The sequence below is a fragment of the Merops nubicus genome, unplaced genomic scaffold (genome assembly GCF_000691845.1).
Source record: "Merops nubicus isolate BGI_N331 unplaced genomic scaffold, ASM69184v1 scaffold2706, whole genome shotgun sequence".
NCBI lineage: Eukaryota > Metazoa > Chordata > Aves > Coraciiformes > Meropidae > Merops > Merops nubicus.
The window spans coordinates 12,841-37,311 of record NW_008616775.1 but is presented as its reverse complement, the minus strand read 5'-3'; the positions used below and the strand labels follow the sequence as shown (position 1 = coordinate 37,311).

Here is a 24,471-nt window from a genome sequence, read left to right as displayed (position 1 = left end):
GCAGGGTCCACAAGGTGAGGGAAAGGGCTCTGTTTTAAGAACTTAGCTTTTAAACTGGTGTAGTTTAGTCTATAAAATAATGTGTGTGGAATTCTGGTGGGTCCTTTGAACAGCATTTAGCCCTCTGGCAGCCCTGTGACCTCCTGAAAGAGCTGGGGGGGAGAAGAGGTTAAAGATTTCATTTTAATTTTGCTAGGGGGGGCAGTTTCAGTTGCACAGTTCCAGTAAAATCAGGTACCAGTTGAATAGGTAGATAGTAAATTAATTTGTTTCATGTTTTGCTTTTTTAATGCTGCTGAATATGTGTTTTTACATGAAGAACAAATATTGACTGAAGATGAGGTCAGGCTGGGAGCCTGATGACTTTTGCAAGCATCCACACCTTTTATACAACTTTTTTTCCCTAGTGCCTAGTGTTTCCATTGCATTGAGTGATTAAAATGGTCCAAAAACTGAGAAACAAAACCACTTTCTATAAATCTGGAAACAGTTTCTTTTCTTTGCCCATTTATCTCTCTGCTTGTCTATAAATGTTTCTATCTTACAAATTTATAGACATGTTACAGTTAATCACCCTTTGAAATTTTGCTTCTTGACCTTGTAGTTGGTTGGGTTTGGGTTTTTTTAGCATATTCCTTCATCTTTTTTTGTATAGAGGAGAAATGATGTGATGATACATAAGAAAATGGGTCTAATTGGGTGACTGTGGTTTTAAACTTCCCTCAGGGAACCTGCTATCACAAGGACTCCACAAAACCCCCCAGTACAGCAGTGTTAGATCTTTGAGTGCCATTGCAAAAACCTCTCAAAACCTGAAAATCTACAGTTCAAGTGGTGTAAATTGGGATAGGTAAAAGGAATACCCCAAATGATTCAGTCTGGAGAAGAGAAGGCTCCAGGGAGACCTACTGCAGCCTTCCAGGACTTGGTGGGTCTACAAGAAAGCTGGGGAGGGATTTCTGTAAAGGCTTTACTGATAGGATGAGGGGTTCAGAGTGGAAGAGGGGAGATTTAGATAGATACAAGGAAGAAGTTCTTCCCTATCAGGGTGGTGAGACCCTGGCCCAGGCTGTCCAGGGAAGCTGTGGATGCTCCATCACTGGAGGTGTTCAAGACCAGCTTGGATGGGGCTTGGAGCAAGCTGGGTTAGCAGGAGATGTCCTTGCCTATGGCAAAGGGGTTGGAATGAGATGATCTTTAAGGTCCCTTCCAACCCAAATCATTCCATGCTTCTATGATCTCAAATTATGCATCAGATCAGAGATGAGAGTTAGGGTCTTCCTGTGTTCTACAGCCCTAATGATCTGTATGTGGTGGTGGGACCCAGCAAAGGGGTTTGCTCCTTTCCCTGCCTGCTGGTGAGGTTGGTAGCCACCAGGTGACCAGTGGAGCTGCCAACAGTGCTTTTTTTACATGGTGGTTTTGTGCATTTAGACTTCAGGCTGTTCTGGACTCCTGGGTTTAGAAACATGAAATCATTTCTTCTAGTTGTGGATTTTTTTTCTTCCTGCCATTCTTTTGACTGGGGCTTTTCCCATCAGTGCCACGTGTTTCTTAGACTTCATTGACATTGCCATACATTGTTATCACAAAAAAAACTCCCCTTATCAATTATTATACTCCCAAAATAAATCTGTTGTAATTGTTTTAAGGAGAAAGGCTCAGATTTATGGATTTTAGTCATAAAACTGTTACCAAACATTGTTTGATTTAATATTCCTCTGCTTGGAATCCTGGACCAAGTTAATGTCTAAGTTTTTTCCCCTCTTGTTTTTTTCTCTTCCCAGTAAATATAATTTCTGCCAGGCAATTAACTGGATGTGGACGTTTCAGCCACTTGTTCCCAACATCCACCTACCAACATATGAAAATGCATAAGAGGATTTTGGGACATCTATCATCTGTTTATTGCATAGCCTTCGATCGCAGCGGGAGGAGAATTTTTACAGTAAGTTTAGAAATGATGCTTTTCTTGGAAGATTCCTTGGCTTGGTTTGACTCCTTCCTTTTCTTCAGCCCTGCAACAGCCTCTTGTGTCTGCCTCTCAATCAGTGACTGATTTCCAGCAAAAGAAGGGAAGAAAAAGAAATGTCTGGAAACCTCACCTCTTTTTATGCCCCTTTTCACTTGTCTTGATGTTGAAAATTGCTCGTGGCTCCAGCAGACTGAAACTTGGTCAGCTCTTTGCTTCCCCACCTACAACTTGTTCATTTTGTTGCTCATTTTTCTTTATTTCTCCTTTTTCTTGCTGAATGGCACCTGCAGCATTCTGAGATTTGGAATTAATTTGCACGTTGCTGAGTTAAATCTTAATTGGGTTTTTTTTTTTGAGGTGACACGTTACCTTTTGGTCACCTTGGAAATCCTGGCAATCCTTTCCTCACCTTTCAGTCAGAACTTGATGAGGAATTGAAAACCTCATTGCTTCAGCTGCAATTTACTTCTCTACTAAATTTACTTGCTAGAATTTGTAGTATGTCAGTGAATAGATGAATATTATTTTAACTTTTCCCTCCAGAATACATTTACATAGATTTCTGTGATTATAGCCTGGCTTTTTGTTGAGTGTATTTTAAAATTAACAGATTTTTTCAATTTAATAATGCATCTTTTAACTGCTAATGTTGATCTCTGTCTTGGCTGCTCTTTGCCCTTGTCAGTGGAGTTCAGAAGCATTACCTGGCAGGCTAATTATTGTCTTTGTGTCCTTTCTAGCTTCTCCACTCGTTATAAACTGGGCAAATAGAGAAGTTGTTAATGCTAATTACTCTGGGTCACAGTGAGGGCCTTTCCATTTTTGGTTCTGCCAAAAAGAAATCTTTCTCATCTGCAGTTATGTGCAGAACTGGAAGGGATTTGTGTTCGATTTTAGCAGCAGTTAATTAAATGTAATTTAATTGTCTTGTGTTTTGAATGTGGGGTGGCAATCCCAGCCACTGGGGTTAGTATTCTTTGTAGTATCTGAAGAGTCTGTGTAAAAATCCTCTGCAGTTGAGGCTGGAATTATGTAGCCTTTACTACAGCTAAAAGTATTTTAATGATCTGTGTTGGATGTGCTTTGGAATTCTGTCCTGAACTGAAATCTCTCTCTGTCCTGAACTGAAATCTCTCTCTGTCCTGAACTGAAATCTCTCTCTCTCTCTGTCCTGAACTGAAATCTCTCTCTCTGTCCTGAACTGACATCTCTCTGTCCTCTCTCTCTCTCTCTGTCCTGAACTGAAATCTCTCTCTCTCTCTCTGTCCTGAACTGAAATCTCTCTCTCTCTCTCTGTCCTGAACTGAAATCTCTCTCTCTCTCTCTGTCCTGAACTGAAATCTCTCTCTCTCTCTCTGTCCTGAACTGAAATCTCTCTCTCTCTCTCTGTCCTGAACTGAAATCTCTCTCTCTCTCTCTGTCCTGAACTGAAATCTCTCTCTCTCTCTCTGTCCTGAACTGAAATCTCTCTCTCTCTCTCTGTCCTGAACTGAAATCTCTCTCTCTCTCTCTGTCCTGAACTGAAATCTCTCTCTCTCTCTCTGTCCTGAACTGAAATCTGTCTGATGCAGCTTTCCAGTTGCTCTTTTTACTTAGAGCTTAAGTCTTACTCTCACTGGGATTTTACAACTGCTTTAATCTGCCTCACACAGATAACTGTCTTTTGGTAGTATGTCATGTTTTCTCTGCTTAAATTCACCTTGATTATGACTGAACTGTGCTGAGAGGAGTTGTATGAGCAGCAATAATCCTATCTTAATATGAAACACAAGACAGTGGCTTCTGTTTTATAAATATCCAGATCCCTGACCCCCCAAGAGCATTCCCAAACTCAACAGCTGTGCCTCCGTGGGGTCCCGCTGAAGTTCTTCTGGCAGTTCCTCAGCAGGATGGTCCTTCAGACACTCGTTCCCCTTCTGCCTCGTGCACACGTGAACCACCTCTGTTCTTTTGTGTAACCTTGGGGAAATTTTTGTGTGGCCTTAGGGGTCAGATGATTGCTTGGTGAAGATCTGGGCGACGGACGACGGGCGGCTGCTGTCCACGCTGCGGGGCCACTCGGCCGAGATCTCCGACATGGCTGTCAACTATGAGAACACCCTGCTGGCTGCAGGCAGCTGTGACAAGGTGGTCAGAGTGTGGTGTCTTCGAACCTGTGCCCCAGTCGCAGTGCTGCAGGGCCACTCAGCTTCCATTACTTCCATACAGGTACAGAAAAAGGTTTCTGTTTCATAGAATCGTAGAGTCCTTTAGGTTGGAAGGGACCTCCGAGATCATCAAGTCCAACCCTTGAGCCATTAGGGCTCTGAAGTCCTCTGCTAAAACAGATCAGAATCTGTCAGGGGTGGAGGGGACCACAAGGATCCCCCAGTTCCAACCCCTCTGCCATGAGCAGGGACACCTCCCACAAGATCAGGCGGCCCAGAGCCTCCTCCAGCCTGGCCTTAAAGACCCCCAGGGATGGGGCCTCAACCCCCTCCCTGGGCAACCCATCCCAGGGTCTCACCACTCTCCTGGGGAAGAACTTCTTCCTCACATCCAGCCTGAATCTGCCCACTGCCAGCTTTGCCCCATTCCCCCTAGTCTTGTCACTACCTGATATCCTAAAAAGTCCCTCCCCAGCTTTCTTGTAGGCCCCCCTAAGATACTGGAAGGCCACAATAAGTTCATCTCGGAGCCTTCTCCTCTCCAGACTGAACAGCCCCAACTCTCTCAGTCTTTCCCTCAACCCTTGAGTGAAAGTGGCACTAAGATGGGGGATAGCAGCTGGGGTTAAAATGGGTCTTTTAATCTCTGGCAGTGTAGATTGGCCCCAGCTCAAGGCTGTTGTTTCCTGTGCAGTGGCCAGCTACTGCCTGAGGGGATGGTGCTGCTGCTTCTAGCTGCCCCTAACTAGGTGGTCCCAGTGCTGCTTCCTTAGGTGGAGCAAATGCATGGTCACCCAGAGCATCAGGTCGACTCACTGAGCCAGGGAGACACAGCTGCATCTGCAGGGATGGTTCCTGCACAGTATGTTCATAGAGAACATTTATTTTTCAGAAAAACATCATAGAATCATAAATTGTTTAAGTTGAAGAGACCTTCAAGATCATCCAGTCCAACCATCCCCCAGCACTGCCAGGTCCCCACTGCCCCGTGTCCCTCACCCCACATCTCCACAGCTTGGGAACCCCTCCAGGGGTGGGGACTCCACCACTGCCCTGGGCAGCCTGGCACAGCCCTGGGCAACCCTCCAGGGCAAGAAATTGTTCCTCAGGGGCAACCTCAACCTCCCCTGGGGCAACTTGAGGCTGTTTCCTCTTGTCCTGTCCCTTGTTCCTTAACCAAAGGGCCTGACCCCCCCCTGGCGCCAGACTCCTGTCAGGAGCTGTGCAGAGCCAGAAGGTCTCCCCTGAGCCTCCTTTGCTCCAGGCTCAGCACCCCCAGCTCCCTCAGCTGCTCCTCCCCACACTTGGCCTCTAGATCCTTCCCCAGCTTTGTTGCCCTTCTCCAGCCACGTTCCAGCCCCTCAATTCCCTTCTTGAAGTCAGGGTCCCAAAACTGACCCCAGGATTTGAGGTGTGACCACCTCAGTGCTCAGACCAGGGGGACCATCCCTGCCCTCATCCTGCTGGCCACACTGGTGCTGATCCAAGCCACCTGGGCACATGCTGGCTCATATTCAGCCAGCATACTGAACACTGTCAGCTAAAAATCCTTCCTGCACAGTTCTGACCTGCTCCTTACCTCAGCCTGCACTGTGAGGAGCTGTTTGGAGGTTGCAGCATACATAGATGCTGCCACTGCAGTACAGCACAGATCTGCCAGCCAGAAACCTCCAGCAGAACAAAACTCCAGGATAAAACAACCAATCCCTGCAATTTGGCAGGTTATGCACCTAGAGGGGAGGAGGAGTGGGGGTGTCTGGCTTGTAGTCCCTCTATTCCAGAGCCTTTCTGCCCTTGGTTCATAAGTCTTCTCAGTAGCCCCTGGGACTGACTCCTGCCCCTCCTGCTCCAGTTCCAGTTTTGCCTGATTTCAGCTAGATTGTAGGTTACTTAAGGTGGTTGTTTTGGAAACATACTTTACAACCTGGTTTTGTGGTTTGTATGTTCTTTGTTTACCTCCATACACACACCTTCCTCATAAGCTTTTTCTAAGCTTCTGGTAGTTTAGTAAAGAATCAGTTGTGGCTTTCTGAGGATACAGTGCTTGATGACTTTATCAAATTACCAGGTAGCCAGAGGATTAAAACTATTGCTGCACTTGTGAAACTAAAGTGAGGGGCTTCAGAATGGAAAAGATTTCCTGGCTCCTTGGAGAGGCAGAGGAGAGGCTCAGGAAGAGGAGTGGAGTGAGAATCCTACTGTGCTGCAGTTCTTCCTTGGCTGCAGGAATCATTTTTGTCTTTATTACCATGTTTAGTGCAGTTCTATCCTAGGAAGAAGTATTTCAGCATCTTGTTGCCTCATTAAAAGAACCTAGGCTTGTTTCATTTCTCCAAATTACTAACTTTTGTATGGAGAAACAAAGAGTTGCCAGTTAAATGTAGGTATTTTCCATTCCTCAGCTTTATTTTTATGGAAGTCCAAATTTTGTGCTTCACCCCTGACACTGCTCTGTACTCCTGGGGACAAAGCTCATACATTTGTGAGAAAGCTTCTTCTCCACATCCATTTACAGGTTTCCAATATCTAAGAAATTAACTGGTTTAACTGTTACAACTTTATTTTCAGTTCTCTCCAGCAAGGAAAGGAACAACACGATACCTCACTTCTACTGGTGCTGATGGAACAATCTGTTTCTGGCAGTGGCATGCAAACACCATGAAATTTAAGTAAGCCTGTTTAGATTATTCTAATTATCTTAAAGAGAGGATGAATTTATTTTGAGTTTTAGCATGGAGAGGAATTTTGAGTTAATTAAATAATGGCATGTTCTTTCTCAATAAACAGATTTCTTAGCATATGTTCTCCCCTAAATACACTGTGCCTGGGTGCCACAGCAGTGTGTGGGGCAGCTTGTGTGTTGGGGAGCCTGTGGTGTTCCAACCCAGAGGGGAGGCAGAAGGCAGGGCTGTTATTTCTGGGGTTTGTGCTTTGCAAGCCAGTTTTGTGGAAGAACTTTCAGCTTTAATGTTTAAGACTAAATTCTTGTCCAAAATGTAGAGGCAGAAGAATTTATTTGCTTTTAATTAGAAGAACACAGTTAAGTAGGTGGCATCAAACCCATATCAGAATCCCAGCATGGTGGGGGTTGGAAGTGACCTCTGGAGATCATCTAATCCAACCCCCCTGCTCCAGGATCACATCCAGGAGGGTTTGGGATCTCTCCAGAGCAGGAGACTCCATAACCTCTCTGGGCAGCTGCTCCAGGCTTGGGCACCTTCACACCAAAGAATTTTTTCCTTCTCTTCAGATGGAACCTCCTGGGTTCCAGTTTTGTGGTTGTTGCCCCTTGTCCTGTCACTGGGCACCACTGAGAAGAGTCTGGCCCCAGCCTCTTGACCCTTGCCCTTCAAATATTGATCAGCATGGATCAGATCCCCTCTGAGTCTGCTCTTCTCCACTCCAGCCAGCCCCAGGGCTCTCAGCACAGAGCTGCTCCAGTTTACCATCCTTAATAGGGAGTAAATGCTGTCAGAGTGATGCTTTGTCAGGTTCTGTTTCAAGTGGATTTGAGTTGATGAGTCTCATGATAAGTTCATCTTCTCCATTTAGAAAATTCTGGTTTTCCTCCTAAACTAAGGCAGAAAACCACTAAAATGAAAAGTGAGTTCTAGCCAACTTAGGTGAGAATTCTGCAATAAAGAGATTTAGGATGGAGCTGTTGACTTTAAGCTGCTGGGCTGTGTGTTGAGTGGCATCCAAACAAAGCAATGCAAAGTTAAAACGTGTTGTTGCATCTAGGGATCGCCCTGTCAAGTTTGCAGAGAGGTCCAGGCCTGGTGTTCAGATCTCTTGCTCATCATTCAGCTCTGGTATGTATGCCCTGCAAGGTAGCTGAAAGTATTTTATGGCCCCTTTGGTGACAGGGTTGTTGCTTTCTAAATATTGGTATTAAAAAAAAAATAGCATTAAACCCTTTTTCAGTTAATTACAGCACTGACAAATAGTGATTGTTTGAAATTTTCCATGTTAAGCATCTGCCTCAAGCTGCTTTTTCTCTTGTTCTTCTATAATTTAAGCTGAAATGCCTCAACCACTTCCAAGGAAGACTCTGCTTTTACTCTCTTGATTGGCACATCAGAGATTTTTCTCTGTGACATCCTTTTAAGGTTTTACCTTGTAGAGTTTTTGAGTGAAAAGTTCTTCTCATCTGGCAGACAAACTGCCTCTATTCAAAGGTCACACTTTTGCTCATCTGCTGAATTTGGCTGTGTTCTGGGAGGCTCAGTTCAAAATCAGCTTCACTGACATCCTCTGTTGCAGCTCTGAATTCTCAAACCCAGTGATTTTTTACAAACAACATTTTGTGATTTCTCATTTTTTGGTATTAGAAATTGAGAGCTGTGAGCCCTGTGAGCCTTGCCCACGTCCCTGTTTTTAAAACCAGAAATCCTGAAATAACTAAAGGCATTTCAATGCAGTAAGCTGCACAATAGTGCCCTCCCTTCCTGTGCAATACTGTAAATGTAACAAAAATGACAAGAAAATAGCTTAATCCCTGACTCCCAAATCAGCAATAATTTCTCTGACGTGTCTCAAACACAGATTGACTGTGAACTTAAATATTTTCTTTGATATTTGCCAGTGAGAATATGAAACTATTCCCCATCTAATTTTCCACATAGGCTGATGGTAATTTCTCAGGGCAAATGAAACAGTGTGTTGAATTAATAGTATAAATTGTACTATTCTCTTCCTCTGGCCAGAGAGGTTTGTGGCTGGAAAATATTGTCAAGCTCATAGTTATGGTCAAGCTGATAAGGTCTGAGGAAGCACAGATCAAAGTGGGAGCTGTCAGAGCCAACTGCTTTGTTCAGGATGTGTGATTTGAATACACTGAAATTTTCTGTTTAACACTGCACTTTGCTGCTCTGACAAGAAAGATTAAAATAAGTTGTTCCTTGGATGACCTTTTTTTTTCTCACAGAAAACACTCTCTCTCTTAGGTGGCATGTTCATTGCAACAGGTAGCACTGACCATGTGATAAGAATTTATTATTTGGGCTCAGAATCTCCAGAGAAAATGGCTGAGTTAGAATCTCACACGGTAAGAGACAAATTGCAAAGCAAATATTTCTTTCTTTATCCCTGCTTTACCTTATTTTAGGTATTTAGGCTCTCTACGTCCTCTTCCACTTATTTTCTGTCTCTAGAGTTGAGTTGGCTCACACAATGTGGTATTTAAATGCCTGGAAATTTGTGGTGTGTTTATTTTTAAATTCCTCTGAGGCAGGAGATGTGTGCAAAAAAAAAATGCTTTATGTCTTTCATTCCCCCAGGAAACTGAGGGACTAGATGATGTTCCCATATTCTTGAAGAAAGTCTGTGTTGGAATGAGGAATTAAAGGAGTTTTCCTGCACGGTGTCATTTTTTCCTAAGAAATTTACTGCTCAGTATTTTAACTTTAGTTGTGGCCACAAATTCACATCACAAGAAAAACCAAAGTAATTCTTGTTTTAGAGGGTGCAGTCAAACTTTGGATCAGGATGGTAATTTCATTTAGAAAATAAAGCAAGCTTCAAAGCATCCTTTCCTCAGGTCATGCAGAAAGGTTCTCATAAAAATTCAGACTATTTTAAATATCTTTATAATGATTTTCAGTGTTAGTTTTCAAGCTGGAGTCCTGAGAGCTTTTCTTAAAATGGTCGAGTGTCTCATTTTTAATGAAACCCCATAAAAAAAGCATCAGTAAAACAGGATGAGCAGGTGATGATTGCTTTATTTATTAGGTGCATGGTAAACAATATCTGAGGAAGGCAAATTTATAGCAACACTGAGTGGGGCTGTCACTTGTGAGGAGTTTGGAGCATTCATCTCTGAACCTTAATAGCTCAGCTGCCCAGCTTCATGTTATTTTATGGATTAAGGCTGAGGTCTAAATTGATTCATTAAACTTCAGTGGGAGTCGTGGGTCTCACATTTAAGTCTCACAGCACCAAGCCAACAAATCTAACAAGTATTTTTCTCACAAAAGAAGAAGAATGTTTTCTATATTCAGCAGTTCAGATTTGGAAGAAACTGTAATTCCTTTAATTTTTCCAAAGTCTACTCCTCTTAATATCACAGGCTGCTGCCAGCCCACCCTTGAAAAACATCCCAAATTGGACACTTGCTTATCAGGAGCTAGAGAAGTCAGTGGGAGTGAAGACAGCGAGTGCTTGTAGCCAACTCAAGGATTCAGCAAAAAAACTAAAAGGCAGAACCATGTCTAAAACATAACATTTGTTTCTCCACAATTGAAAAGTGGAAACACAGCCAAGATTTGCATTTTTTAGATGAAATACTTTGATGTGCTTTAATATTCAGTCTGAAAGTGGCAAAGCTGCTGCAGCTTCTGCCTCCTGAATGTCTCGGTGCCAGGGAGACTGGGGTGAAAACCCTTTCTGTCTCTCTGAGCTCCTCCTGGAGCAACACCAAACCATCACCACTCTGAAAGCTTCCATTTCAACGTTTCACACACTATCTCTGCAGAAGTTTAACCTCAAATGTGACTTTTCCAGCCTTGAATTTGTGAGAGAACATGTTGCAGGAGATCACAGAACATTAGAGGTTGGAAGGGACCTTGAAAGATCATCTAGTCCAACCCCCCTGCTAGAGCAGGGTCACCTAGATCAGGTCCCAAATGCATGGGAGCTTGGTCACCAATGTATGGGGAGATGCAATCTGCTGAACAGAAGCTCACCACTAAGATCTTTTGGGATGAGTCTTTCAGTTTACAAAGCACTTACCACTGTTTTTTTCCTCCCTCCTGTTCAGGACAAAGTGGTTGCAGTCCAGTTCTGTAACAACGGTGACAGGTGAGTGGCTGTCCTGGGGTTTCTACACAAGAACTACAACATTTCATTCTCCTCATAACTTCTGGGTGAAAATTTGCTGCTGCAGCAGCACCAAATGGGCTGTGATTCATCTTAGACAAATTGCTTCAAGTGTATTGCAAGATGTGTGTCATGTCCACGAGCTTGGACTTGCTGTTCTCTGCTCTAACCAAAAAAACCCATCCTGTAACTGTGCTTTGGCTTTGTGTTGCTTTTAAAGTCCATTGAAAAATCAGATTTTGCATCCTTTTTGTGTCTTACTTCACAGGTAGCCTTGTTAATTACAGAAGAGGTTAGTTCTGGAGTAAGAGCTTTATAATAACTGTACTTCTGAACACAAGTTAGCACTGTTACACAGATGGTCAGGGGAGTAAGTCTGCAATGAGCTGTGGTCTGATCCTCATTAAAGGAGCCTCTCTTGCAAGGGCAGCATGCTTTGAACAAGCATAATCTGAAAAGATTTTTCCAAATAATATGACATTGCTGAGAAATAAGGCCATCCACTCTTTATTGTCTGTCTCATTTCATTCCTTGGTGAATGATTTCATCTGCCAGTCCCTCTCTGGGCACACTGAATGAGCAGATTGTCTCTTCTGATGCTCAGAGTTCTGAAAAATACAGGAAGAGAATTTGTTTTCATAAACACACTCACATTTTGTAAGAGTTCAACTTCTCTGGAGTGCTAGAGTGAGAAACATGCTATGGTGAACAACCATGTCCTCATCCTGCATTTTTTGTAGTTCTGAAATTGCCAGAGAAAAAAAACAACTCAAAAAAAACCCTGGGTTACTGAATGAGCAGATTGTCTCTTCTGATGCTCAGAGTTCTGAAAAATACAGGAAGAGATAAACACACTCACATTTTGTAAGAGTTCAACTTCTCTGGAGTGCTAGAGTGAGAAACATGCTATGGTGAACAACCATGTCCTCATCCTGCATTTTTTGTAGTTCTGAAATTGCCAGAGAGAAAACCCAACTCAAAAAAACCCCCTGGGTTATTTCCAAGGGGGAATAAGCAAAGAAACAGCTCTTCAATGGAATGTAAAGTTGCAGCTCACCCTCACATCTCAAACTTGGATCCAGTCTACTTAGATTAAATTCCCTTGCTTAATTTGCCTGCATTTGAGGTTCAAACTTGCCCTCACACATGTTCTTCTCATTACAGTTGTTGGCTTTTCACAAGGATCTGGGTGTTTGGCATGGCACAGTTACTCCACATCCACATCACATACTGGGAGACCTTATTGTGGCCTTTCAGTACTTCAGAGGGCCCATCACAAAGATGGGGACAATCTTTTTAGCAGGGCCTGTTGCAGGACAAGGGGTGGTGGTTTTAAACCAAAAGAGGGAGATTTGGACTAGATAGATGGGAGAAATTTTTGATGCTGAGAGTGGTGAGCCCCTGGCCCAGGTTGCCCAGAGAGGTGGTTGATGCCCATCCCTGGAACCATTCTGAGCAGTCTGCTCTAGCTGCAGATGTCCCTGCTCACTGCAAGGGCCCTTTGAAGGTCCCATCCCACCCAAACCATTTTATGGTTCTGTGATACTCTCTGAACTCACAGTCCCTGGTTGCTGCTGCTTGTCCAGAACCAGTTACAGAGGCACAGTCTTGAGACCTTTGCATCTTGCTGACCATTTCATTGGTCTGCTTTATAATTTATAATATTTGACTTATCTCTGATGACATACCTTGCAAATATGTGATTTTCTAGGCAAATATATGAATTTCCACTTGATTAGTTTAGAAAATAACAATCCTGTGGTCTTAAAATTTAAGAGAACCAGTCTGACCTGCAGAGCTTTCAGTTTTTCAACATCCAAGTCAGGATGCTGTCCCTTACACAACAATTAAAGCCAGGATGCTCATGTATATGTATAAAGGTGACTGTAGTGTCTGTTTGTCCAGCTTCTCCAGCATGGTTGTGTTGCAGAGTGGCACGACAGGCTTTGATCAGTGACCAACACCATGATGTCACTGGGCTCAGGCCAGCTTCTGCTCCTCTGCCTTATTGTGCTTGGCAGGAGGTTGAAGGGATGTGGGCAAGCAGGAGCCTCCCAAGCCAAACTGTGGCTTTGCCAGTGGAGCTGCACCTGTACCCAGAGATCCTGGTCGTGCAGATTCAGTGGGAATGATTGTCCTGAGGGTTCCTTCCAGGGGATGGGGGAGCTCAGGTCTCACTGGGGGCATCAGGCCATGTAGTCACTGAAAATTATATGTTGTAGGGGTGCTTTTAATGGAAAAGGGATTCTTCCTTCTTATTTTAATATGTCAAGAAGTAAAAATAAACTTACCACAGGTTTTTTCAAACCTTTTTTCATCACGATAATAAAATCAGGTCAGGGAAGCTGAAAAGGTGGGAGAATTACTTATTAAAATCACATGGCTTGCCTTTTTATAGTAATTCAGTTTATAAATGGAATAGACTTTTAAAGGTGTTGGCCATCCTGTGAAAACTTATTCCTTGGGGAGCTGCTTCAGAAATTCTCCACAAAAATGATTTTAGTGATGGTGACAGCCAAAGGGTTATGGTGCAGAAATGCATTTGCTGGATGCTTGAATTTTTGAAAGGAGGAGGAGTTTAAAGTGTGGAAATATTCATGTTCAACTTGCCAAGCAGGGCTACCTACTTGTGTCCAGCTGGGGTATTTCCCTCCTCTGTCTTCACCCTCTCCCTGGGGTAATGTATTCTAATTTATGCCAGGCTTCTGGCATGCACTTTCTTTTTCTTTGCTGCCTCTGAACTGCTGGAGAGATTTGCTGATGTCATTAAGAAGAGAATGTGCAGCTCATATGAATTACAACATTGAAGTCAGTCCAAGGCCATCTGCTAGCTGGAGCCAAATGTAATTAATGTGCTGGGGCAGAAACTCCTTTGTCCTGGATGATATCTGATAGGAAAATTGTAACCTCACTGTCTTTTAATTACACTCTTTAGATCAGAGATGTGCAAACAATATCAAGAAGTGTTGAAAAAAATGATGAATTTTGTTCTAGCTTCTGTGCTGGGTGTGCTCTTGGCTTGCCAGTGATTTGTAGCTGCCTGTTTCTTGTGGCAGGAGTTTGTGGATGGTTTAGGAGTCATTAAACATGCCTGTGTGGAGGCATAGGTAGAGTAAGACCTATATATGCACATATATATTCCTGGAATTATGTACTTTATATATACACATATAGGTTTGTGCATGTTTGTTGCAGAACAACATAAAAATGAAGCTTTAGGAGGCCCACACTGTTGCTGAGGATGGGAAATCCATCACAAAGCTACTGAGTGGCAAGAAGATGAGATCCTAAGATGGGCATGTGGGTGTTAAACCAAAAGCAGCAGTGACTTGGGCTTATCTGGAATTTCATGACTATTTTTTCTTCTTCCATAGCTTAAGATTTGTCAGTGGAAGCAGAGATGGAACAGCAAGAATATGGCACTATCATCAGCATGATTGGAAGAGTGTAGTCCTGGATATGGCCACGAAAATGACAGGGTAAAAGAAACCAGAACACACTTCACAGCACCTCTTTCATGCAAAACAAAACCTTCCATCGTTCTGAAAACCATTTACTTTCATTTTGGGTTCATTTCCATGCATGTTTTTTGTGTATCTAAAATGCCATGGCTCTCTCTGTTAAGTTACACAGTTAATTAGCCCCTAAAAGAACAAATATTCATACTTTGGTAGTTCCCTACTGTAATGGTGGAGGAATATTTAGTATTTGACAGATGAAATAAGAATGTCAGACAGGAAAGAGGCTTTAATAGAACCATGCTATTCACATACTGCTATACCTATGTATATATATCTCTCCAATATCTTTCTTAACATTGTATTTTTCCTTCAGTTTTCAAGTGATGTGATACAGTGAGGTGGTTCTCAGGTTCAATTAGGGCTTCAAGTTTTTCTTTTTGAGATCCTCAAGTGACTTCTGGAAGTGGCCTTGTAATTGAATATGCACAATAACAAAGAGCAGAAATGGAGAGATCCCATTAGGCATTTTACTTTGTAGAATCCTTTGTGTTTCATACAGTTACATTTTTAATAAGTTAGCTGGCTAAGTAGGATTTAGATTCAGTTAGCAGCTTCTTGCTCATTAGAGAATTTACTTGTATTGATAACTGTTAAGAAAAATGCCTTGTAGGAAGAAACTTAATAGAACTGAATAGCTTGAGAGAAAGAATTGGGGTAGGTGAGGATGATGGTTTAAGAACAGAAGAGGAACTTATGGTTTTTAAGGAAATAAAACTCTGTAGTGGTGCAGAGTGTTTTCTGTATGTTTTTTACTGCTGCAGAGGCCACCCTTCCTTCTGCATCAGCCAGTGGCCACAGTGCTGCCACCTGATTTTATACTGAATTAAGACTGTTAAATATTTCCATGTGGAGTCACTAATTTATTTCTTCTTGAAATTATTGATTTCCTTAGAAACAACGTAGCATCAGGGGAGGACAAGGTGACTAAGCTGAAGGTTACTATGGTGGCTTGGGACAGATATGATGCCACTGTCATCACTGCAGTCAACAATTTCCTTCTCAAAGTGTGGAACTCCACCACAGGACAGCTTCTTCATAGCTTATCTGTGAGTAAAATTCAAGTGGGCCATCCCAAAAGGTTATAGGTCAACTCTGAAACTGATTTGGGGCTGAGCTGCATCATCATTGCCCCTGAGGAGGAGTGTCCTGAAGTGTCCTGCTTGTCTTACCTTTGCTGGGATGAGGATGTACCATGAGGAAAGGGCCTGATGACCAGAATGCTGCTAGCCTCTGATGGTTGCTGGCTGAGAAGGGAGCTCTTTGAAGGCCACTGTTTCTGTCCAGATTGGAGGGTTTCAGCTGTCCTTGCTGCTGATTCCTCCTTCCTCTCCATCTCAGCTGAGCTGCAGCCTGAGGCATGCACAGAGCAGGCAGAGGTAATGCCAAGCCTCTGACAGAAATTTGGACCAAGTACAGTTCTAGTCTGAGATCTGGTAAATTGAGCTGTCGTGGGTGACTGCCCCAACTGGGACCTCCTCACACTAACTGCTCACATGTTTGGAGACAGCAGATGGGAAATATTTCCTTTTCCCCCTGTTTTCATTGCAGGGTCATGATGATGAGGTGTTTGTTCTGGAGGCCCATCCCTTTGACCAGAGGATTGTGCTCTCGGCGGGTCACGATGGGAATATTTTTGTGTGGGACATAGACAAAGGAACCAAAATCCGCAATTACTTTAACATGGTAAGAATGATCCACCAGGAAAGGTGGTTGGGGGTTTTTGTTGTGTTTTGGTGTTTATGTAAAACTGATCTTGAGGTAGAGGCAGATGTTAGTCACAACAGGTTTATAGTGACATTACAACAAGATGAGGAGGGTCAGTCTCTTCTCCCCAGTAACAAGTGACAGGACAAGAGGAAACTGCCTCAAGCTCTGCCAGGGGAGGTTGAGGTTGGGCCTGAGGAACCATTTCTTCCCCTTGAGGGTTGCCCAGGGCTGTGCCAGGCTGCCCAGGGCAGTGGTGGAGTCCCCACCCCTGGAGAGGTTTCCAAGCTGTGGAGTCCTTGCAGTGCTGGGGAACGGTTGGACTCAAAGGTCCCTTCCAACCAAAACAATTCTGTATTAAAAAGAAAACTCTGTGCTCTTCAGTGAGCAATACCACATGTATGGGCATGTTTATGCCATGCAGAGGGTACAGGGACTGCCAAGGCAGAGCAATGAAAACCAGTAAGCCTGTGTGATGTAGCACAGTGCTGTGGTCTGGGAGCCAGTGTGGTTGGCTCTGTGCCACATCTGTCATCAGGTGCCAGGTTTATTTGGGTTGGTCCCAGTGCTGAGCAAATGCAGCTGCAGTGCTTCAGGAGCTGAGGTGGCCTCCTGGCACAGGGAGACCTGCTGGTATGGAGCCACTGGCCTGCCTGAGATCCCTGGTGCAGGCTTTGCCCTGTGCCTACCACTGACATAACTTCTAGAGAGTTATCTCAGAACACACGTTAAAGGTGGTGCTGAAATTTCAGGACAAAGAGAAAACACCAGGGTTTACTTCATTGTTCAGGGAAGCTTTAATAATTCAGTGGAAAAAATTATAAGTGTAAATCAGGCTTGAGCTAGATGAGGAGTCACAGAGAATTAGGATGAAAGAGCTGTTGGAGCACAGGTGAAAGTTCTGTTCAAAGCTCTTTGGAAGAATGTGTGGTTGTGAAAGGAATGCTCTGTGCCTGCACACAGATTGAGGGCCAAGGCCACGGAGCTGTGTTTGATTGCAAGTTCTCACCAGATGGACAGCATTTTGCCTGCACAGACTCTCATGGACATCTGTTACTATTTGGGTTTGGATGCAATAAATATTATGAAAAGGTAAGTTGAAGGCATGTTAAACATTTCTCTGTCTGACCTGATTTTTGTCTTGGAAGTGTTTGTGTTACAGTTCATTTCCTCACCCTGCCCCAGACAAAGTAGTAATTATATCATGAAGCTGTTGCTGTTGACCTAAATCAAAAAGGTTTAGACAAGAGAATCTTTAGACAGGGGAACAAAGGATGAACTTTTATCAAGTCCCCTCTGTTGACAGATTTTACTGTTGAATTTTTGCATCAGACCGTGGTAAGAAAACACGTGTGGGTGGGGATCTGTTCTCTGTCACAACCCTTCTTCTGCTGATCCTAAGTGTGGGAGCTGTGGTTTCTGGGGACAGGAGCTGTTCCAAGGCAGCAAGGCAGCTGCAGATGACCACTGGTTTATGTACTGAGTTGCTTTCCTGGCAGATTCCAGATCAGATGTTCTTCCATACGGATTACCGGCCGCTCATCCGCGACGCGAACAACTACGTGCTGGACGAGCAGACTCAGCAGGCACCACACCTCATGCCTCCTCCTTTCTTGGTGGATGTTGATGGCAATCCTCATCCCACGAGATTCCAGAGGCTGGTACCAGGGAGGGAAAATTGCAAGGATGAACAGCTTATTCCTCAGCTGGGATATGTAGCCAATGGTATGCTGTCTAAAGCTCGCGCATCAGCTCGGCGGGATGGTGCTAGAAGGAGCTGATTGTTTCAGTTGTCTTCTGCAACTAGGGGTTGGAATCCAGTGTAGAGGCAGAAGAGGAGATGGGGTGGCTTTAGGGCAAAAAGGAAGTGCTTGAGTGGAATCAGCTTGTGTTTGTTTTACGTGTGGCCTGTAATTTTAGGGTTTTATTGTCGCTTCTCTTTTGAACTTGGCCGCTGTTTATTACTTAGGAGCAGAAGGCCAACTGGTCATTGGATGTTCTGCAGAGCAGACAAATAATTGTGCCCAGTTTTGTTTCTATGGCGTTTAGTGAAACAGAAATTAATCATTTTATAAGCAGTTGTGGCTTTGTTGTTGTCAAGGTGATGGTGAAGTCGTTGAACAAGTCATCGGGCAGCAAACTAATGACCAGGATGAGAGTATCCTTGATGGAATGATCAGAGAGCTACAGAGAGAACAAGATCTGAGACTAATTAATGAAGGAGAAACTCTTCCAAACCCTCCACTCAACAGATCCCACTCTGTTAATGGAGGTAAGTGTCCCTTTGTTACCTCCAACATTACTTTTCCTAAAGCACAGTAAGGTACTAATCAAACTGTGTTGGTGAATGCTCTGAGACTGTCTTTGGGGATGCTTTTCCCCCTTGCTTTTACACCTGTTGTTCACCTCTGTGGATCAGGTGGATGTTCTGCTGATGTTAGCAATGAAATGAAAATTTAAGGAGCAGCTGAGGGCACACAATGGTCTAACTCACCTAGAACTATTACACTGTGATCATTCCTGTTATAAGGAATATAAAGGTTATAAGCCTTTCCTAAAATATAAAGTTCAGCATATCTTAATGTCAGTCACTGCAGAGAGGATAATTTGTCACTGCAGAATGTCAAGATAACAGAATATAATCAGAGAATGTCAGTGGAAGACAAATGTTGTGACAGACTAATGGCTTCCTGTTGCTAAGGCTGAGCATCAGAGTTTATAAAATAAATATGTCTGCTCTTAGTGTTTCCTTAGAAAGCCTGAGATTATTCTCCTGGCAAGCCTTCTGCAACTGTGATTTTATTTTTAATGCCCTAAATGATTAAAAATTAAACCCAAACTCCATCAGATGTGAACAGCTGACTGCAGGTGATGTAAGAGAGCAGATGCTGTGGGCTTGTGCTGCAAGTCATCCCAAGCTTTTAAAAAAATTGACATCTGCTAATAAACTAGATCTAGGTTAAATGACTCATTACACATGTTTGAGTTGGGTTTCCTGGCAGTCCTGATGAGGTTTGGAGGTGCTTCCCTTTAAATTTAAATTTAAAACCATGGAATGTGTTGCCCAGGGAGGTGGTTGAGGCCCCATCCCTGGGGGTCTTTAAGGCCAGGCTGGAGGAGGCTCTGGGCAGCCTGATCTAGTGGGAGGTGTCCCTGCTCATGGCAGAGGGGTTGGAACTGGGGGATCCTTGTGGTCCCTGCCAGCCCTGACAGATTCTGATCTGTTTTAGCAGAGGACTTTAGAGCCCTAATGGCTCAATGGTTGGACTTGGTGATCTTGGAGGTCCCTTCCAGCCTGGATGATTCTACGATTCTATGAAATTCAAAAAGGATTAGGAAAAATATTCATGAAAAATGCTGGAAATACCAATTCAGAGCAAAGGAAAAGTGTGTGGTTGGTAAAGTGGCCTAGAAGCCAGCTTCAACTCACAACAAGTCTTCTCTGCATCTTAGGAACTTTTCTGATAGATGATATTCTTTGCTTGCCTGAGGAATCTCTAAGATACAACCAACCACAATGATGTTACAGCAGTCCAAGGCCAACACACACAAACGTTCATCTGAAGCAAAAGAACAAAGCCACTCCACACACAATAAGTGGTTTTTATTGCCAAAAAAAAAATTAATCTCCATGCAGTCTTTAAGCTTGAAATTCTAGATTCCATTAGTGGTTTGTAGAAGTGAAGAAAGATCTTTTTTTACCTCCTCAGCAATTCGAAGCCCGAGTTTGGACGTGGCCTCCCCCCCAAACGTGGGTCTCCGGAGGAGTGGCCAGATTGAGGGGGTCAGGCAGATGCACCACAACGCCCCCCGCAGTCAGATGGCAACAGAGAGAGACCTCATGGCCTGGAGCAGGAGGGTGGTGGTGAACGAGCTTCCTCCAGGCATCAGCAAGTAAGATACTGAGACAGGGGGGGAAAAAATTACATTGGGTAATGTTGAGCGAGCCTCAAGGATCTTTCCAGAAATGTGTTGGCTTTTTCTTCCTTGTTTTGAAGTTCAGATATTAGGAATAAAATTACAACCTCTGCTGGAGAGGTGAGGATAGCAATTCCTTCTCCTCACAATTCCATCTTTAGTAGTTCTAACACCACGTTTTCCTGAAGTGTTATATAAAAAAGTAAATAATTTTAATCCATTTCAGTTTCCTTGCAATTAATCGTGCATGCCCAACCAACAAGTTTATTTCCTTAACCTGTGATTCCAAGAGTGAAGTTTATGTGGATGCTGCTAGGAGGACTTGTGCACAGATTTCTCATAGCAAGGGAACTAGGAGCATTTTAATGTGTGTATTAATGAGACTGTGAAGTTCTGTGATGATTTAGTGACTAAAATGGATGTTTCCTCTGCATAATTAGGGTCCAGGAAGAATGTCGAGCTGCCAAAGGTGAAATTGAAATCAGTTTATACACTGTGGAGAAGAAGAGAAAACCATCACACACCTTACAACGGGTGAGTTCATTGGCTCCAGGAGAGAACCTGGGTGTGAAGCAGTTCTGAGTGTGGAGGAAAAAAAAAAGACAAAACAAAAAACCCCAAACAAATTTTATTAAATGATTTAGAATGTGGCCATTAAACCATTTAGAAGATGGACATTAAATGCTTTAGAAGATTGAGAGATCTGACTCTGTCAGTCTTCTGTAACTGTGATTTGTCTTTATAATCTAATTTAATTAGATTATATGCAGGTAGCAGTGGTAAATCTCTCTCCTTAAGGCTTCAGGAGTGGGAAGGTGCTGAGAAAAGAAAGAGCCAGAGCCACAGTGGGTGTTCAGTTTGACTTGTGGAAGTTTGAAGAAATATTAGAGGGGCTAAGTGGATGGCTTTTTATCTTTTTTTAGGGAAAAAAAAAATCAATTACTCCATAGCTTCCTTTCTAAGGACAGCTACTTTAAAAAGCAGAGTTGATACTGAACCAAAACCCCACACCTTACATGGGCACGGGAACGAGCCACGGACGTGCCAAAGACACCTTCTGATTCCTAATTCTGGGTTCCCTCCCTCTCATTGGTCAACGAGATACAGCAGTCACTGGAACAAGACATCTTTTGGCTGTGTAGCTTGTCCCAGTTCTCTAAGCTCTTTCTCCCTGTCCCCTGCCCCACAGAACGAGCACCAGGCGGGCAGCGGGCGGTCCCTGAGGAGGAACCAGCGCAGGCGGCAGCACGCCTACCAGACACGCTCCACCATCGAGCACAGCCAGCCAGGAGCAAGCCAGAACACCCGCCCACGGGAGGAGTCAGACAGCTCCTCAGAGGTCTGACACAGCAGAGAGTTCTCTCAAAGGGTTCCCTGCTCACCAATAACCTGGGTTTGACAAGAGATGCCCCGAGAGCGCCAGGACCCGGCGGGGCTCCCGATGTGATGATCTCACTCAGATCATCGAGTCGTTTGGGGGTGTGGTGGGAGTGGAGTGTGTTGATCTTGGAGGGTGAAGGGTCGTTGACATCAATGGCAGTACAGTGTGCCAAACTAGCTTGAAACAGGTTGGGTATTTTGGGAAGTCTGAAGCGTTTGCAAGTAAATTTAACTGGGTTGTGTTTAACCGCTTGCTGGTTTGGGATTTCTCCCAGCACATGTATTCTAGGTCAGGCTCAGGACTTTGATTCCATCCACATCTGTAGGCTGCTGTTGAAAGAGATTGAGTATTGGTGTTAATCATTGATACTGGTGAGAGAAGAACTTAAAATAGACCAGATTAAATATAACTTGTTCTCATTAAGGAAGCATGTGGAGTGAAAAAAAGACTGAGCTTGGTGACTTTGTAAATGCATTCAGTGTACAGAACAGCTGTAAAGCTGGTTTCTTGACACTGGAATTTATAAATCAAGCACTTAAGAACTTGCTCTGTGGTTCTAATACCATGAAAAGTCACATCCCTTTCTGTAGGAATTATATGAGCATATAGTATAATATTAACTAAGATACAGGAAGAAATTCTGGGCTTATTTAAAGCTAAACCAGTTCTCAAATATAAATCTTTCCTCAGGTGAGGCAGCTCATAACTCACTTGCAAACAGAAATAACACATATTAAACTTGACCCAAAAGTGAGACCTCTTGTTTTTACTACAGGAAGATGAGACTGTTGGCACAAGTGATGCATCTGTGGATGATCCTGTGGCAGCATGGCAAAGTGAAAGCAGTTCCAGGTAGCTTCACTGGGCTCTGGATTGTTACCATTAGTTGATAATATAATTTAATTAAGATGGTTGATACTACAAGTCAGATTTGTTACACCTTGTGATGAGTTGAAGCAAAGGGTTTGTCACATTTCAGTGGTTTAAAACAGCTGCAAAATTTATGGAGTCTGTGAACAAATAGTTTTATTTAGTTGAGTGACTAAGTAATTGTAGAAGTTTTTATACCAGTATTTAACAGAAACCCAGTGTAAAAATGTTCTAATTTTGAAGACTGACTGTTTTTTTTCCAGTTCTCCATGAAGCATTTTATGTTGTGGGTTTTTTTGAGTTGTTCTTTGTGGTTTTTTGCAAAGTCAAAAACAATTTTGAAAGGCCATTTGTAAGAAAATGTTGTCTTTAATTAAGAAGTGCTTGAAAAACTCAATGCCAGCTAGTCACATGCAAGAGAAATATTGATAGAAGTGCATGTGTATCTCTGCTCACACTTCAGTGTTTCCTGAGTTTTCTCTTGTCAGTGTGTATTTGTGTCCCAGTTTCTACAAGTTGCTTTTCTTAATGTTATGCTTTTATGGCAGGAAGAGCCATGAGGTAATACAAATACCATATGTGTGTTTTTTGGGTCTTAAAGAGCTGTATTTTTAGAAGAGTGCTCTAGTTTTTTCTAAATTTTCAGGCATTTTGTGCAGCCAGTTCTTACAGAGTCAGTCTATAAATCAGTGAGATAATTAGTATGAAAACAGGTATCAGCCATAACTGTAGTTTTACCATGAGTTTGCAACTGATGAAACAATTTGCTGAAATACATAAATTAGAGGGCACTTAAGTTTTCTTTACATTCACATAAGAACAAAACTTTGTGCTAATCCTGACATCTGTTCCACATAAGCAGGAGAGTAAGTTGAGTGCTTGGACCTTTCCCTCCGTTGTGTGAAAACTGAAGGGCTGGTTTCTTTCTTGCAACTTTTTATTATCTCCAGTGATTCATCAAGTGAATATTCTGACTGGACAGCAGATGCTGGAATTAATCTCCAGCCTCCAAAGAGACAAACCAGGCAGGCAGCTCGGAAAATCTGTAGCAGTTCTGAAGATGAAAATATGAAGGGAACAAAAGGACTGGAGCCAAAACGAAGGAAACTTAAACAGCCTAGAAAAAAGGTCAGTGCTTCTAATTTTTTTTCAAGTCTTTCAATGAATGTATGAATATATTCACTTGAAAAACCCCATTTATATTCTTAGAGTGGTTGTTCTCAAAGTAAAATTTATCACAAGCAAGTGTATGCTAAGAAAGAACCTATAGACAGCACAATAATTGTAGTGCCAGAGTGATTTGTTTTTGTCTTGCTGCTGTGTGACATAGATGGACTGCCATGTCCCAGGCAGGTAGTTCTCCACTCTGGGTGTCATGTTTTCTCCCAGATTTATGCTCTTTACTACAGTTAGATTTACTGCAGGGTTGTTTGGTATAAATCATCTGCATCTACAATGTATCTACATGGTCAGATTTTTTTCCCCTAGTGTTTTTTAAAGAAGATTTTAGAGTATTACTGAAGAAATATGATCCATTTATTTATGAAGGTTTTAATCTTCTGTTGTATTTATAATCTTCTGTTGTATTTATGTGGAAAATGGGAAATGGGCTCAAGTTGTGCTGGGGGAGGTTTGGGTTGGACGTGAGGAAAAATATCTTCCTGGAAAGGGTTGTCCAGGGCTGTGCCAGGCTGCCCAGGGCAGTGGTGGAGTCCCCACCCCTGGAGGGGTTTCCAACCTATGGAGATATGGTGCTGAGGGGCATCTTAGTGGAGACCTGGTCATGCTGGTTTGATGATTGGACTCAATGATCTTAAAGGTCTCTTCCAACCAAAATGATCTTTGATTTCCTACTGTTTAGTTGAGGGTTTTGGAAGGTTAACATTCCAGCATTTGCTTTGCCCTCATACCTCTCTCTCTCAAGTGCTGTGTGATCAGTTCTCCACACGTTCTGCCACAGTAACTCCAACTTGCATTCTCACTGGCACGTGATCTATTCCAGAAAGGCAGTGGGCTGCTCTCCATGGAGGGGGAGCCCAGTGAGGAGTGGTTGGCCCCACAGTGGATCCTGGACACCATCCCCCGCCGCTCGCCCTTCGTCCCCCAGATGGGCGATGAGGTAACTGCTGCAGCACTCCT

At 43.2% G+C, this 24,471-nt stretch overlaps 1 protein-coding gene across 1 annotated transcript in view; it reads left to right on the top strand.

Annotated features, from left to right (window-relative positions):
• The window catches only part of BRWD3 (bromodomain and WD repeat domain containing 3), a gene marked incomplete at both ends in the record, with an annotated part of 44,410 nt that overhangs the window by 7,105 nt on the left and 12,834 nt on the right, over positions 1-24,471 (top strand). The window contains 18 exons of the mRNA XM_008942922.1: positions 1,788-1,948; positions 3,962-4,183; positions 6,691-6,791; positions 7,864-7,934; positions 9,069-9,169; positions 10,880-10,920; positions 14,313-14,417; positions 15,352-15,505; positions 16,008-16,142; positions 17,127-17,255; positions 17,663-17,888; positions 18,265-18,435; positions 19,874-20,057; positions 20,522-20,615; positions 21,271-21,420; positions 22,238-22,314; positions 23,283-23,460; positions 24,335-24,451. Of these exons, the coding sequence (XP_008941170.1) occupies positions 1,788-1,948; positions 3,962-4,183; positions 6,691-6,791; positions 7,864-7,934; positions 9,069-9,169; positions 10,880-10,920; positions 14,313-14,417; positions 15,352-15,505; positions 16,008-16,142; positions 17,127-17,255; positions 17,663-17,888; positions 18,265-18,435; positions 19,874-20,057; positions 20,522-20,615; positions 21,271-21,420; positions 22,238-22,314; positions 23,283-23,460; positions 24,335-24,451 (2,417 nt within the window). The remainder of the gene's footprint in view (positions 1-1,787; positions 1,949-3,961; positions 4,184-6,690; positions 6,792-7,863; positions 7,935-9,068; positions 9,170-10,879; positions 10,921-14,312; positions 14,418-15,351; positions 15,506-16,007; positions 16,143-17,126; positions 17,256-17,662; positions 17,889-18,264; positions 18,436-19,873; positions 20,058-20,521; positions 20,616-21,270; positions 21,421-22,237; positions 22,315-23,282; positions 23,461-24,334; positions 24,452-24,471) is intronic.